General features: G+C 46.5%; 1 protein-coding gene across 4 annotated transcripts in view; it reads right to left on the minus strand.

Annotated features, from left to right (window-relative positions):
• Nucleotides 1-15,955, minus strand: part of mcf2l2 (MCF.2 cell line derived transforming sequence-like 2) — a 146,332-nt gene that overhangs the window by 28,558 nt on the left and 101,819 nt on the right. For 3 of the 4 annotated variants that reach the window (XM_056277945.1, XM_056277946.1, XM_056277944.1), the window contains exons 25-27: nt 14,971-15,049; nt 9,896-9,950; nt 8,978-9,075 (exon numbers count right to left, since the gene is read on the minus strand). In XM_056277945.1, the coding sequence (XP_056133920.1) occupies nt 8,978-9,075; nt 9,896-9,950; nt 14,971-15,049 (232 nt within the window). Of the gene's footprint in view, nt 1-8,977; nt 9,076-9,895; nt 9,951-10,182; nt 10,360-14,970; nt 15,050-15,955 lie in introns of those variants that run through there. The other variant, XR_008810062.1, reaches the window with a different exon arrangement.

Consider the following 15,955-nt stretch of genomic DNA (forward strand, 5'->3'; position numbering starts at 1 on the left):
TTGGCATAACTTACTCACTGGTAGGTATTTTGATGCACAGACATTAACCTAGTCAATGAGTCCAACACATTCCCATCACTTATTGATGCTAGCATCAGTGTGTCAATGTATGTCAATATGATGCACAAGGTACCATTCAGCATCTGTATAGAGATTCAGCAGGTGTTCAATAGACTCCAATGTTAAATTTTTGCCCGGATTTATGAATATTATTGACATAGAGGTTAGGTAGTGGTTAAGTTTAGGGTTAAGGTTAGGTCAAGGTTAACCCACCGTCTCATAAGAGATGGTGAAGGGTACCTTTCCCCTCATTTTTCAGTGCTTTGTCAACAGCATCAATACACAACACTGTGGGAGGACAGTGGGTTTGTGAGCCCCGTGTTCAGAGATCTGGCCCTTTGTCGCAGCAAGTCGGCAGCTTGTTAGAGAAAACTGAATAACAGCAAACGGGTCAGCTAAGAAAATTATTTATGTGAAACACGACACCCAAAATAAACGCTTTATCTTGGAACCATTTTGTTTGTTGAAGAACATCAGTGCATTATCACCAAGATGGCACCACGGATGGCAGCCTTGGGTGTTGGTGCGCATTGTTTTGTTTGCAAACCCAGTGTTTTGCTACAATACCCAGAGCTCTTTTCACCAGCGAAGTGGTTATGAACATCAGGGAAACAACTTCTGTATTTTATTTCCCAACTTTCTCATCCCATCTATGGAATTACCGGACATTTGGTCAAAGATGCGCTCACCTTCGTTCATGCAGTGACATGCCGGAGGAGAGGGAAACGTGCTGGTGCGCTCCTGCATCTCTGCAGATGTGGACTACGCACTCCGTTGCCAGGAATAGTTCTCTACCGTGTGATCACTGCGCAAAAAACTAGATGAACTTCATCTACTAGGGAAAGAATAGAGACTTTTCTTCATCTTGCGTTTTGTGCTTCAGGGAAACTCGGCTGTGTGGATCAATACCGGACTCTGCGCCGCAGCTGGCAGGCTTCCGGCTGTTTAGATTGGATCGCGACACAGAGCTCCCTGGCAAAATGAAAGGTGGGGGTATATGTTTTTATATTAACAGTGGCTGGTGTAAAGACGTTACAGTGATTCTGCAGCACTGTTCTCCTGTGTTCTGGAAACTTTTTTCCATCAACTGTAAGCCTTTCTACCCCCCTCGCGAGTTCGCTTCATTCATTCTGGCAGGTGTTTACATTCCACTGCAGGCTGACATGCAGGAGGCACAGCGGATGCTCGCCGACCAGATACTGTCCTCGGCGAATTTAATAGAGAGAATCTCAACCATGAACTACCTAAATGCTGTCAGCTGATTAAATGCCCGACCAGGGAGGAGAACACTTTAGACCACTGTTACACTACAATCAATAGTGCCCATCACACGTCCCCCCACGCTGCACTGGGACACTCTGACCATGTCACGGTCCATCGGACTCCTGCATACAGGCCGAAATTAAAACTCTCTAAGCCTGTTGTGAGGACATCTAAGAAGTGGAGCAGTGAATCTATGGAACATCTTCGTGTGTGCATGGACTGCACTGATTGGGATGTTTTCAGGACTGCCATTAGCAGTCTGGATGAGTACACCGAGTCTGTGATATACAACATCAGCTTCTGTGAGGACAGCGGTGTACCATCAAGAACCACGGTACATTACAACAATGACAAACCCTGGTTTACAGCTAAACTCAGACAGCTAAGGTTAGAAAAGGAGGAAGGCACTTAGGAGTGGGGACGAGGTCTGGTTTAAAGAATCTAAATACAGGTTTAGCAAGGTGGTGAGAGATGCTTAACAATTGTACTCCGAGAAACTTCAACAACAGTTCTCAGATAACAACTCAACCTCTGTCTGAAAGGGCCTCAGACAGGTCACCAACTACAAACCGAAAGCCCCCCACTCAACTAACGATCTGAATGAGCACTATTTTTGATTTGAAAGACAATGGGTAGTCCTGAAACCATCCCCCATGACTCCATCCACCAGGATCCAGACCACCAGCTCCTTCTCCCCCGCCTCAGCAGGGGCCCGGGCTTCTCCACAACTGCCCACCTTGAAGGCGCCCTCTTCCCCTTCCTGAATGACAACTCTCTCCATTCTGGAGAGGGACGTTAACAGGCTGTTCAAAAGACAGAACCCCCACAAACAGCTGGATCAGATTCTGTCTCTCTCTCCACCATGTAGCACTGTGCCGCTCAGCTGTCTCTGGCATACACAGACATTTTTAACACCTCACTGGAGACATGCCGTGTACTAACCTGCTTCAAGACCTCCACCATCATCCCCGTCCCCCCAAAAAATCAAGGCCCACAGGACTCAATGATTACAGACTCATTGCCCTGAACTATGTGTCAAGTCTTTTGAGCACCTTGTACTGTCCCACCTTAAAACCATCACCAACCCAGTCCTGGACTCCCCGCAGTTTGCCTACAGAGCCAACAGGTCTGTGGATGATGCAGTAAACATGGCGCTCCACTTCCTCCTCCAACACCTAGACTCTGCAGGAACCCATGCCAGGATCCTGTTTGTGGATTTCAGCTCCACCTTCAACACCATCATCCCGGATCTGCTAAAAGACAAGCTCTCCCAACTGCATGTGCCTGACTCCACCTGCAGGTGGATCACCAACTTCCTATCTGACAAGAAGCTGCAGAAGAAGCTGGGCAAACAAATCTCTGACTCCTGGTTCACTAGCACCGATTCCCCTCAAGGCTGTGTCCTTTCCCCTCTACTCTTCTCCCTGTATACAAAAATCTGCACCTCCAGTCACCAGTCAGTAAAGCTCCTGAAGTTTGCTGGCAACACCACCCTCATTGGGCTCATCTCTGGTGGGGATGCAGGTGGGACATCATATGGTGTCCTGGTGCGACCAAAACAACTTGGAGCTCAATGCTCTCAAGACAGTGCAGATGGTTGTGAATTTCACCCGGTATGGCTCCCCAGTTGACACTGTGGAATTCTTCCATTTCCTGGGCCCCATCATCACCCAAGACCTCAAGTGGGAGCTGAACATCATCTCCCTCACCAAGAAGGCACAGTAGTCTGTAAGCCAATGATGGTGCACTTTTAAACCGCCATCACTGAGTCCATCCTCACCTCTTCCATCGCTATCTGGTACGCTGCTGCCACTGCCAAGGACAAGGGCAGACTGCAGCGTATCATTCGCTCTGCTGAGAGGGTGATTGGCTGCAACCTGAAAGCCCTCCAGGACCTGTATGCCTCAAAGACAATGAGGCAAGTATGAAAGATCATGGTCAACCCTTCCCACCCCGGCCATGGTATCTTCAAAACACTCCCCTCTCGCAAGAGGTTAAGGTCTATAAAAACCAGAACCTTGCACCTCAAGAACAGCTTCTTCCCCAAAGCAGTAGGCCTTTCAAGCAAGCCCCCAGACACCCACAGATACTGACACTGCCCTCCACCCACCCCCTTTGACCCTGTCTCCATACCACGACATGACATACACCTACATACATGCATAAACAGTGCAATATATCTATCTGCCCTACTGTACTCTCTGTACATGGACACTTTACATAAGCCCACATTACCCTGTAAATAATATTTTATAACAGTTTCTCATTCTGTAAATAACTTATTTAAAAATTCTCATTTAACATTTTGAAAATAGAGTACTTGCCATATTCCCAGTGTTTCCACATTATTGCACCTTATTTCACCTGTTTTATTTATTTTAATTTTGTCTTGTATATGTATTTTTTATTATTCTTTTAACTTTTACCTTACTGTTAGTGTTAATTTTTCCCTCATGCACTAACATGTCAAGACAAATTCCTTGTATGTTCCTGAACTACTTGGCAATAAATATGATTCTGATTCTGACTTCTGTATTCTACACTAATGTTTTCTTTGACAAAATAGTTCCAAGATACAGCATCAGTCTGTCAGGAGAAAGAGCATCGATATTCTGTTGTGGCTTTGTTCGCTAACCCTGTTCACCGCCACTCATTTTTCTCTGGCAAGCTGCCGACTCGCTCCATCAAGCCGCCAGATCACCGAACACGGGACTCACAGACTGAGTTAAATGTCTGTGCTTCGTCATCACTACCAGTAAGTCATACCATCTTGTGTAAAAAAAAAACAAAACAACCCTGATCTGACCCTTTTAAAACACAACCTGATGAGGCAGAAGGTTCGAGCAGATGCACATTCTTGTGACCGGAAGATCATTTGAATCCCTGGATTGATGGCGGACAAATCTGGATGGGAAAAGTGCCCTCCCTTAACAACTGTGATCGAAATAACCTTGATCGAGGCACATGAAACCCCAGCCGCTAACAAACTGCAGGCTAACTGTTAAGTGGACGCCGGGTGGAAGACCTGGTGGTTGCACTGGGTGGCACCCAAGTGGTAAAACTTACTGACTGTGAAGTAGGAAAGCGAATAGGAAAACGCATTCGAAAACTCTGAACAGATGTTAACAGCTGAGGCGGTCGACACTGGGAAGAAAAAGAGAACATTTCATACAAATGCAGAAAAAAGTTAGTGACTCAAAGAAAAATCTAATTTCTAATTTCTATTAAGCCTTAAATTTGTCATTCATCCATCCTTTTGTGATGAAGTCCAAAGTTTCCGCACTGTCCTTCTGTATTATGGTTTGAAGAGAGAGAAAGCTAATAGATTCAAATGCTCTCTCTCTCTCTCTCCCTCTCTGTTGTTTTGAGCTGTACAACCACATGAGGAGTTTGTTTACCAGTGGACGGATGTTTTGTGTGGGAGTAGATTATTTCTAGACTGGCCATCCTGTTTCCATGTTAAACCGTGTTTACTTCGCAGAAGGACGTGCCCCGTCCCTTCCTCAGTGAAAGGGCAAACGCACACACAAAGTCTGATTGCTGCATTTCCGTTTCTCATACACAAACTATTACAAAGGCAGACACACTGCATACGAATAAAACACATGAACACACAAACACACGCCCACACATAAGTGCACATATGATGAAATCCTCGTATAAACTGATAAGATCTAGCCTTTTTTTAACCCCCCCCCCCCGCTGCGCCTAACAGCAACCCAGTCTGCAATGGGAGTGGACCAGTTGGATTTTAATGGAGGAACGGGTAATATTTTTTCTTTCCAAGGTTGCTGTGTGCTAGTGATTAGAGCAAACTATTTTCTCTGTTGGCCTGCCCTTGAATTGGATCAGTTCGGAGAAACGCTGGCCCCCGGGGATCCACGATGCCCACAGTCACACCCGCAGATGAGAGCGCCTTGCCTTTAGAACACAAACAAATCCTGATGAAGACGGTCACCGTTTCAACTCTTCAAACAGGGATAAAACACACATTTCAACATTTCTCTCTGTGTAAATGTATATGCTGTAGGGATAACACTCCATTACCAGCCACAATGCTGTGTGTCTCTGAAATGGCGCTGAAATCGTATCTGCCGGTGACGTGACTGGCGGACAATCTGTAAATATGAAAACCTATTTCCTGGTTTGCAGATGGGCTGCATTGTGTAAGAAGGAAACAGCAATGCTACATAGAGCTGAATAATTTAGTGATTATATTCGCACCCCCCCCCTTTTCCTTCCCAATTGTACTTGGCCAATTACCCCACCCTTCCGAGCCGTCCTGGTCACTGCTCAACCCCCTCTGCCGATCCGGGGAGGGCTGAATACTAGCCATATGCCTCCTCCGATACATGTGGTGTCACCAGCCGCTTCTTTTCACCTGACAGTGAGGAGTTTCACCAGGGGGACGTAGCGTGTGGGAGGATCACGCTATTCCCTCCAGTTCCCCCTTCCCCCTGAACAGGCACCCCGACCGACCAGAAGAGGTGTTAGTGCAGCGACCAGGACACATACCCATGTCTGGCTTCTCACCCGCAGACACGGCCAATTGTGTCTGTAGGGACGCCCAACCAAGCCGGAGGTAATTAGGGGATTCGAACCGGCGATCCCCATGTTGATAGCCAATGGAATAGACCGCTACGCTACCCGGACGCATATTCACGTTTGCTAATACAATCATTCCTATCGGCAAACCAGGCAAGTTTTCACATTTGCATTTTGGCGGCATTTCAGAGACTCGCAGAAGTCTGCTCAGTATTGCTACTGCTAATGGAGTGTTATCCACACCACAAACGGAGAGATAATGTTGAAAATCATGACTCGTACCCTTTAACACTCCTTCCAGCACATCAGAATGACAGGTATTGGAGATGGGTGCAATAATGCAGCTGATGACGGGAGTTATTATTCGCCAGTCAAAATGTCACATTCTAACTGACAAGCTTTACAATTACAACTAGCCACAGAAGTGGAGGAAAAATAAAAAACAGAAGGGGGGGGGGGCTGAATATTCCGGCGTCCTGCCCAGAGTGACAAAATCGTGGATGGCGCAGCTGTATAAACCAAACCTCACTTTAGCAAACCCTGGAATTCAGGATTTGATTGATTTCCCGTTTCGGCGGGATGATTTATGTCTCTTTATGAGGAGTTTGTGTTTCAAGGACAGCTCCGTCTCTCTGCCCCGAGGCGGGATTAGCTCTGTAACTGCCCACATTACGGCCATCATCATTATCACTGACACAGAGAGAACAGGAGAGGAGAGGCAGGGAAGGGAAGGGAGGAGAGAGAGATGGAGAGAAGTTGAAGGGGATGAAAGATGATGAGGGGGAAGGGTGCTGAGGAGACTGGAAAAACAATAACAGAGAAAGAGAGAGGGGGTGGAAATGGACGAGAACAGTTTTCCTTCAATATTTTTCTTAAATGGACAATCGGGGGCAACTTATGGTTTGGTCCAGGTTTTTCATCGTAGTCATAATTTCCAAGACGAATTCTAATTAGGATACCTCATTACACGGCGGCAAATTAAAAAATACTAACCTACATCTTCCTTCTCCTCTTGTTGCTCTCGCTGCCGAATTTAACTACTGTTTGGTACTCGCACCAAAATAGCAACCCGCCACCTGTGGAAGGAACCGGGTGTGCCGCACCGCCCGGCACAAACCCACAACGCAACACCTTCTGTATAACCTGACAAACGCCGAGACATCTGGGAAACGTGTGTGTGTGTGTGTGTCAAAACAGCATCAATCTAACCTCAAATTGCACTAGAAGTTTTGAACAACAGTAGTGATAACCATGACAACCATCTTTCCCATCGACTCCTCTCTCCCAAAGGAAAAGGAACATAGGTCTGTGTGTGTGTGTGTGTTAGAGAGAGAGAAGAAGGCAACAACAGGAGCAAAGCAGGGAAGCAACAGAGTGAGAGAAAGGGAAGAACAGAGAAGAGTGAGAGTGAGGAAGATTAAAGCGCTAGGCAAGGGGGGGGGTGAAGTGAGCAGGGGAAAAAGGAGGAGCGGTTGATGGAGGGAGGGGGCCGAGAGACAGATGTGGAGTGAGACAGTTCGTTCGGCAGCGGTGGCACCTGTCTCAGACACCTCACTTGAGGGGTGAGACCAAAAACAAGCGCTGCTGTCAGCGGTCCGTAACCTTTCCTCTCACACTAGTGATGGAGAGGAGACAGACGAATAGAAAAGTGTGTGTGTGTGTGTGTGTGTGTGTGTCAATATGGAGAACAGATGGAGAAAACAGAGAAGTGAGTGTGTCTGTTGTATCTGAATTATCTGCAGATCAGCTGGCTGTTTCACAGTGCCGACTTCAAACTGTTTGGACAGGCAGATTTTTTTTTTTTTTTTTGCAATGTCAGGAAACTGACAATACGAGGCCGATGCAGCCGTTTCTGGGTTTGATGAGGAAAATTACCAATTGAGTAGGATGAAATGAAAGTCACTGTGTAATTAACCACTCATGGAAGACAGCTGGGCAGAACACACGTACGCATTTCGGGTTTTGGGCCGGTCTGAAAACCAGCAGTTTCAGGTTGCCATGTTGTTAACGCATCTTTTCCGTAAACTCTTTTTTTTATAAGTTTGTCCGGTGCGCTGGTCGGACCAAGGGCATGTGAAACGAAAAAGGGGAACGAAAGACAACAGAAATTGAAGAGGTGGAGAGGAAGGAAGAAGACCGATTCAAAAGACACGGGGGAGATACGAAGAAGAGGAGAAGGAGCGATGAGACAAGTAAATTGCAGAGACGAAATCCGAACGGAGGGAGGCAGGGAGGAGAGAAGGGGGGAAAAAAGGAAGGAAAGAAAAGAGGCGGTGAGGCTGAGGGAGCAACTGAGGCGCATAGCTGTTGTCACTTTCACTCAGCCTCGGCTTCAATAACACGCACATACACACAGACACACCTCTGGTCAGCGCAGCCCTCGCTGATAGACTGTGGATATCCTCGCTCCTTCTCACAGGGAAGCGGCACCGAGGGGCTCTCACAAGCGTGAAATCGTACCTGCTATCTCATCCCACTGTGGCTGACGAGTGTGAGTCTGTGTGTGTGTGTTATAAATGTAACACTGTGTGCTGACCCTTGTGAGCGTGACATGCATGCTTGGCATTGTGTGTGTGTGTGTGTGTGTGGTGGGGTTTTCTGTCCACACACGCAAGTGACATCTGGCCTGTAGGTGTCCATAGCCGATCGTGTGTGTGCCTGCCTGTTGCATGAGTGTGCAAGAGGGTAAGATGTCAGTAATGAAAGCAGTAAGCTGAGCAGTCAAGGATCAGCCAGGGGTAGTTGTGTGACACCAGCAGTCACAGAAACATGGATTATCACTCCATAGGAAACCCCTTCATGTTAGGGGGGGTATATACAAGTCCACTATACAAACTCAAATAACTGATATATCTGATTATTATATACGGAAGGTTTTAAGGTTGCACACTGCCCTCATCTCTTATACTACAAATGTTGCGCAACAAGATGTGTATATTTATGACTGGAAAGCTAGAACGATGAATTCCCAAACACTACATGTGAGCCATTTTTCTTATTATAGTGTTGTGGTAGTAAACAACACAAAAAAGGGACATTTCTGGAACGTGTCTCTTTTTGAAAAAGCCTCTTTTGGTGAAATTTTCATTCCAACTTCGATATCTCTCACCTCGCTTCTGTCTCATGGTTGGGCTTGGGTTGGACCTCTTGAATCCCGTCTCAGGGCTCGATGAATCAGATTGCCTCAGCGCCATCTTGCGTACATTCCTACCAAAGCAGCCGGAGAGGGAAGGAAATACAGGGAGTAAGTGTCAGCCAAGGAAAATGGCTAAAGTAAACATCGATACCTGCATTTTTCAGCCATCCTTAACCTCGACCTATGAGGTCTCCAGATCAGCGGTACTCAGACCGCGGCTCGCAAGCCACACGCGGCTCTTGGATGACTATATTGCGGCTTTTAAGTCTCCAATTTTGTGTTTTCTCACACTTTTTAACCAAACATTTCACCAGATATTGCGTGACACCACTTGCAGCGGTAACGTTCTTCTTCTGATGAATTTGTGGCAGACTAGACGCAGCAAAGGCGTATTGCTGCTCTCCACAGGTCATTTGTAGAACTCCATTGAATGAGCTGTACCCTTGCGTAGAAGAGTCCAGCGCGATGGAGAAAATAAGTTCTTGTTGTTTCACAATGTTCCGCGCTGAGTATTGATTTCAACGAATGATCTGTAACTCCGGTTTCTGATAGCTCTGCTCGCATGAGACGTCTCTCTGCGATAGTTGGTGCATTCCATCAAAACATGATTCAGTTTCCAGCAGTACCATTAATAATCCAGTTTCCCAATAAGAGCAACTTATGACCCTACAGAGATTGGGTGAGGAGGCATATTTTTGTAATATGGCCCTTTACAAAAAACAAAAACAGAAACATTTCAATGTGGCTTCTGAGATGGCCAAGTCTGAGTACTGCTGCTCGAGAGCACTGCAACGTCTACAGCATGTGAAGTACTTGGTTTCCTCTTTGCTCGGTACCAAGCGGATTGATCAAGTCAGTTTGAAGCTAGTGAGATTTCGTGTGGTTCCTTACCTCATGGGGGCACTGTAGATATTCTCAGAGATCTTCTGGTGGAGCTGGCTGGCCTCTGCGGACACAGGAGTGAAATAAAATGGATTGGATTTTTTTCCTCTCCCGTGTTAACTTTCATTAAATAGGGATTGGTTATTGAGCACAATTGCGATTTTTCAGCGATGCCCTACTTCACAAATGCAACCCAGTACTGACACTAATCTGGTACAACCACGTTTTTTGTTTGTTTTTTTTTTTTTACTGTTGCCCTCGGAGAAGCTCAGAGAGGGCAGTTAAAGGTTGAGTACCTCACCGAGGAGCATCCAAAAGATAGTCGCTCAGGGAAGGAAGAGTAAATCCACTTTCTTTTTAAAGCCAGCAGGTGGTACACTAGCGGGGATTCGTTGCCGATAGATGACATTTGCATAACCATTATGTTGTTTTCTGCGTTGTCTCTGATGACCATTCCATCTTGTCACTGTGCACTGCATAAAAACATCCGTATCAAATGATGAACCCAGACTTAAAATGGCATGACGATACAAGCGCTGTAAAAACAACCACGCTGTGCTGAAGGAGCGACTGTGATTAGCTCCGAGAGTGTGCGTGATGAGTTTCAAGCTGGATTTCCAGCACCTGACCTACATACCAAGGCAAGTGTTAAGGCCTCCACGAGGGGTTTTTCACTGATTATTTATCAGTCTGAACTTCAATTTGATGCCTCTACATGACAGACGTAAGAAAACGAGACTATCAATGACAAGATTAGACTACAAATGTAAATGTCTCTGTCGGATTCCCCGCAAAATCTGATGAAACAATTTATGGCACACAGACAGGACACAGAACCACAATTTGAGAAATATTACCTCATTTCTGAATATCCTGCAAACTGCTGTTTTTATCCAAAACACCAACACCACTACACATCTCAACTTTCTCTTCAAAACAACGCCACAAGTTAACTGGTGGGTGAACGTAAATCTTTGCGAGTGCTTATGCCAAATAAAGTCATGTTTACACCAACTCTTGTCCACTGGGATGCATAAAGGCCGCAAATATCCACAACTCCTCGTAACGTCGTCCAAGAAAAGATTATTCCCCGAGCGTCCGGGTAGCGTAGCGGTCTATTCTGCTGCCTACCAACACGGGGATCGGTGGTTCGAAGCCCCGTGTTACCTCCGGCTTGGTCGGGCGTCCCTACAGACACAGTTGGCCGTGTCTGCGGGTGGGAAGCCGGATGCGGGTATGTGTCCTGGTCATTGTGCTAGCGCCTCCTGTGGTTGGTCGGGGCGCCTGTTCGGGGGGGAGGGTCCTCCCATGTGCTACGTCCCCCTCGTGAAACTCCTCACTGTCAGGTGAAAAAAGCAGCTGGTGACTGCACATGTATCGGAGGAGGCATGTGGTAGTCTGCAGCCCTCCCCGGATCGGCAGAGGGGGTGGAGCAGCGAACCGGACAGCTCAGAAAAGTCGGGTATTTGGCCGGATACAGTTGGGGAGTAAAAGGGAGGGTGGGGGGGGGGGGGGGTTATTCCCCAGATTCAGCTCTGTAAACGGATCTTTTTGAGGCGGTAAAAACTGAATATAAATCATCAGTAAACAATAACCCCCAGGTATATATAGTCTTAAGTATCAACTCCTATCCAAACAACAGGTTCATACGGCACAAAATCTGGCCTGCTAGAGGACTCTGCCATGTGGGAAACAATCTCTGGTGAAGGAGATACTTAAGGAACAAGGAGATAAAGCCCCAAACCAAATGCGAAGCTCACATAAGTGGAAAAGAAAACGAGCTCTGTGGATGAGCTCGCTTTGTCACTTCTCATTCCAACTCACCAAGGAAGCCGTCTCAGAAATGCAGACTCAGCTCGAAGGCACTGCACATGCTCAGAATACTGTATTCAGCACCAGGTGCCATTTTTCATGGCTCTATCCGTCTTTCGTTTACGAGGGCCGATCGCTTTGAGACAGACCTTTAAGGGTCTGAAGTCGGCCTCACATGAGAGCAGCAGGAGGGCTGTGAGAACTGGGGGGGGGGGGGTCAGCCCTGTGGGGCTACCTATCGAATAGGTTGGGTTAAGTCAGGTTAAGGTAGTTTAGGTTAAGTTCAGGTAAGGTCAGTGAAATACGGCTGAGGGAACATTGACATGTTCCCGCGAACTGAGTGCCGAGACTTCATGCCGTGTACGTTTTAAAAGCTTATTGTTGAGTTTCTGCCGCTTCTCAAAGGCAGTCCACCTGGGATCGGCTGTTTCTCTTTTAACCAAGCACCGGCTTCCACTGTGCAGTAAATATTCTGCAGTGGCAGTCTTATTGGTAATTGTTACATAAGCCACAAGCTAGCTAAAAAAGGTGGAATCTGTTCTTTTCAATGCTAAAACGCCATATTTAATTACCATTCTATCTATATCTGACATCTCCACAAATTGCATCCCTACTCTACCCCCCCCCCATTTATTCTATACAGTATATGTAATTACAATAACTTTCCTCCCCTTCACCTTGCTTCCCTTCATTCTTTGTCTATTACACACATCTCCACCTTGATAAACCTTAATTTGTACCTTTCCTCCTCTCCATTACCCTCTCTCTTCCTCTACCCACGATTCACCATTTTCTCTCCCAATCACTTTCAATCTCGCCCCCCTCCCTTTTTCAAGAGCAATTTCATCCTCCTCTCTTTTTTCTATCTAGCGCTCTTCCTCCCTCCCACCCACATGGAATCTGGTGTGTTAATCACACACACAGACACACACACAACTGAACTGTCAGAGTCTACAGCCTCTGCGCTCCAGGCTTTATAGCAGGGCTGCTGTGTCATTAGTCAGCCCACTCACACACAGGTATTCTCTCTCCACCTCTCTCTCTCTCTCTCTCACACACACACACACACACACACACACACACACGAACGAACGATGTTGGCCGGGCAGAGTGAGGCTCACAGAAGGTGGTTTTCCTGCCAGTCAGTACCCATAGAGTGGAACAGCAAGCTTACTGGCACTGAAGGTGCAGAAGGAGACAGACCGATGGAGTCAGAGAGACAGAAGGAAAGAGAGAGATGAGAGAAGCTGGGAGAGGAGTGTAGTCCTCTGTGCATGGGCGAGTGTGCCCATTTTTCTTAATCTGTACTCAACAATTACATCAGTGAACATACTGAGGTTTAGCTGTTTACCGGCCCAGGGTCAAAGATGTTTCACACATAATGAACACACCAAACTCTGGTTCTGGACAGAAACCAAAGCTTTCACGTGTCTTTGTTGAAAAGCAACATATTTGCGCTCCGAATATATGGGCCTAAACTAAAACTGAACTGGTGGATGAGTATGTTTAGTTCTGGGGGGAAAAAAAAGCTTTCAAAATTGACTACTACTACTACTTTCAGCTGCTCCCTTTAGGGGGCGCCACAGCGGATCATCCGTTTCCATCTCTTCCTGTTCTCTGCATCCTCCTCTGTCACACCAGCCACCTGCATGTCCTCCTCACCACATCCATAAACCTCCTCTTTGGCCTTCCTCTTTTCCTCGTCCCTGGCAGCTCCATATGCAGCATCCTTCTCCCAATATACCCAGCATCTCTCCTCCACACGTGTCCAAGCCATCTCAACCTTGTCTCTCTTGCTTTGTCTCCAACCATCCAACCTGAGCTGTCCCTCTAATATACTCGTTCCTAATCTTCATCACTCCCAATGAAAATCTTCAACTCTGCCACCTCCAGCTCCGTTTTTCCATTCACCGACTATCAACATAGTTGGTGGATAGTATAATACAATGGTACAAACAATTTTTTTACTTCATTACTTTATTGATCCCTGTGGGGAAATTCTTCCTCTGCATTTAACCCATCCTAGCTGTGTAGCTAGGAGCAGTGGGCAGCTGCCGTGCAGCACTTGGGGACCAACTCCAGTTTGTCTTGCCATGCCTCGGTCAGGGGCACAGACAGGAGTATTAACCCTAACATGCATGTCTTTTTGATGGTGGAGGAAACCGGAGACACGGGGAGAACATGCAAACTCCACACAGAAAGGACCTAGGATGACCCCACAAGGTTGGACAACCCTGGGGTTCGAACCTAGGACCTTCTTGCTGTGAGGCGACAGCGCTAACCACTGCACCGCCAATGGACAGTTGGATGGGATGAATGGACAGATCAATCCATTGCTTGATCAAATCATATAGACAGTATGGCAGCCAAACTTAAACCTCGAACTGGTAGATGAGTGTTGGTTTCACTGGAAAAAAGATTTTAGGTAAGAGGAGTGTTACTCAGTTCCGCATAGATTTGTATCGGTGTGTGTGTGTGTGTGTGTGTGTGTCTACAGAATGGGATTACAACAACCAAAATTGACATCTTTTTAATATGCTCTCTGCCATCCACACACAGTATGGAAAGATCATTTTCTTACCTTGATGGTTAGTATGACAGACAAGCCTATTTCCCCACAGTAATGGTAACCGTGTCCAAGATGTACTGATAAATATGCTGGCAATACACAATACAATTTGTTTTTCTTCTTTTTTTTTTGTAAAAGTTCAAAATCTAGTCCCCAATATGGATATTTTTGGTAAATTCACTAAGTCTTTTAATTTGTAGTCTGCACAGCGGTGCAAACAGACATTACATCCGAGTTCGTAAGTAAAAAAAAATCATCTCCACCTTGTGACACAAGTCTGACCAAAGGCAGATAAGCAGGTAGGTAAATACATGTAGAGGCATGGGTAGTAGGCGCGCACATATATATATATATGTGTGAAAATATTTTTGGCAGGAACCAAAGTTAGGGTGTACCTGTAGGCATGTTCATCTGTAAAATATGTATGCATACAAGCTGAAATGACGATACATGGTTTTTGAGATGAACAGATAATGACATGGTGTGATAAATGAACATACAAAGGAACAGTCAAATAGGTGGCTAGATAGATGGATGCTCAATCGATCAATCATATAATCAATTGATCAACCCTGAAAACTTATAGGGGAGTGCAACAACAAAAAACAAGCTTTTAGGCAAGAGATATAATAAACAAGGGAAGTGAGGGCTCTTGTGCATAGATGTGCAAGTGTGTGTGTGTGTGTGTGTGTGTGTTTTGTACCTCTGCAAGCCTCAAGTTGGCCCGTTAGAACTTTTCGAATCTCTGACACCCACATATTTTTCACATCCATGGAGGAAGCCTGCAGATGAATAAAAAAAACATCCCATCCAAAACACACACACACACACACACACACACACACACATTAAGTCAACTAACAATATGCAACGAACGCCTCTTTACACACCCACGATACACTGAGGAGCCAAAACATTATGACTGCCTGCCTAATATGCTGTTGGTCCGCCGCCAAAACAGTACCGACCCACCAAGGCATGGACTCTACAAGACCCCTGCAGGTGTCCTGTGGTATCTGGCACCAAAACATCAGCAGCATATCCTTCAAATCCTCTAAGTTGCAAGGTGGAGCCGCCGTGGATCGGACTTGTCGGTCCAGCACATCCCACACTTGCTCAATCAGATTGAGATCTGGAGAGTTTGGAGGCCAGGGCAACACCTTGAACACTTCATCATGTTCCTCAAACCGTTCCCGAACTGTGCAGTGAGGCAGGGAGCATTATCCTGCTGAAAGAGGCCACTGCCATCGGGGGATACCATTGCTATGAAGGGGTGTAACTGGTCTGCAATGATGTTTAGGTAGGCTGGACGTGTCAAAGTGACGTCCGCATGAATGGTTGGACCCAGGGTTTCCCAGCAGAACATTGCACAGAGCATCACACTCCCTCCACTGGCTTGCTGTCTTCCCACAGTGCATCCTGGTGGCATTACTTCTCCAGGCAAACAGCATACACGTACACGGCCATCCACATGATCTGAAAGAAAACGGGACTCATTGGACCAGGTGACCTTCTTCCACTGCTCCAAGGTCCAGTTCTGACACTCAGGTGCCCATTGTAGGTGCTTTTGATGGTGGACAGGGGTCATCATGGGCACTCTGACCGGTCTGCGGCTATGTAGCCCCACACGCAGCAGGGTGCAACGCACTGTGTGTTGTGACACATTCCTTCCATAACCATCATTCAAA

Source organism: Lampris incognitus, chromosome 3 (assembly GCF_029633865.1).
Source record: "Lampris incognitus isolate fLamInc1 chromosome 3, fLamInc1.hap2, whole genome shotgun sequence".
Taxonomy (NCBI): Eukaryota; Metazoa; Chordata; class Actinopteri; order Lampriformes; family Lampridae; genus Lampris; species Lampris incognitus.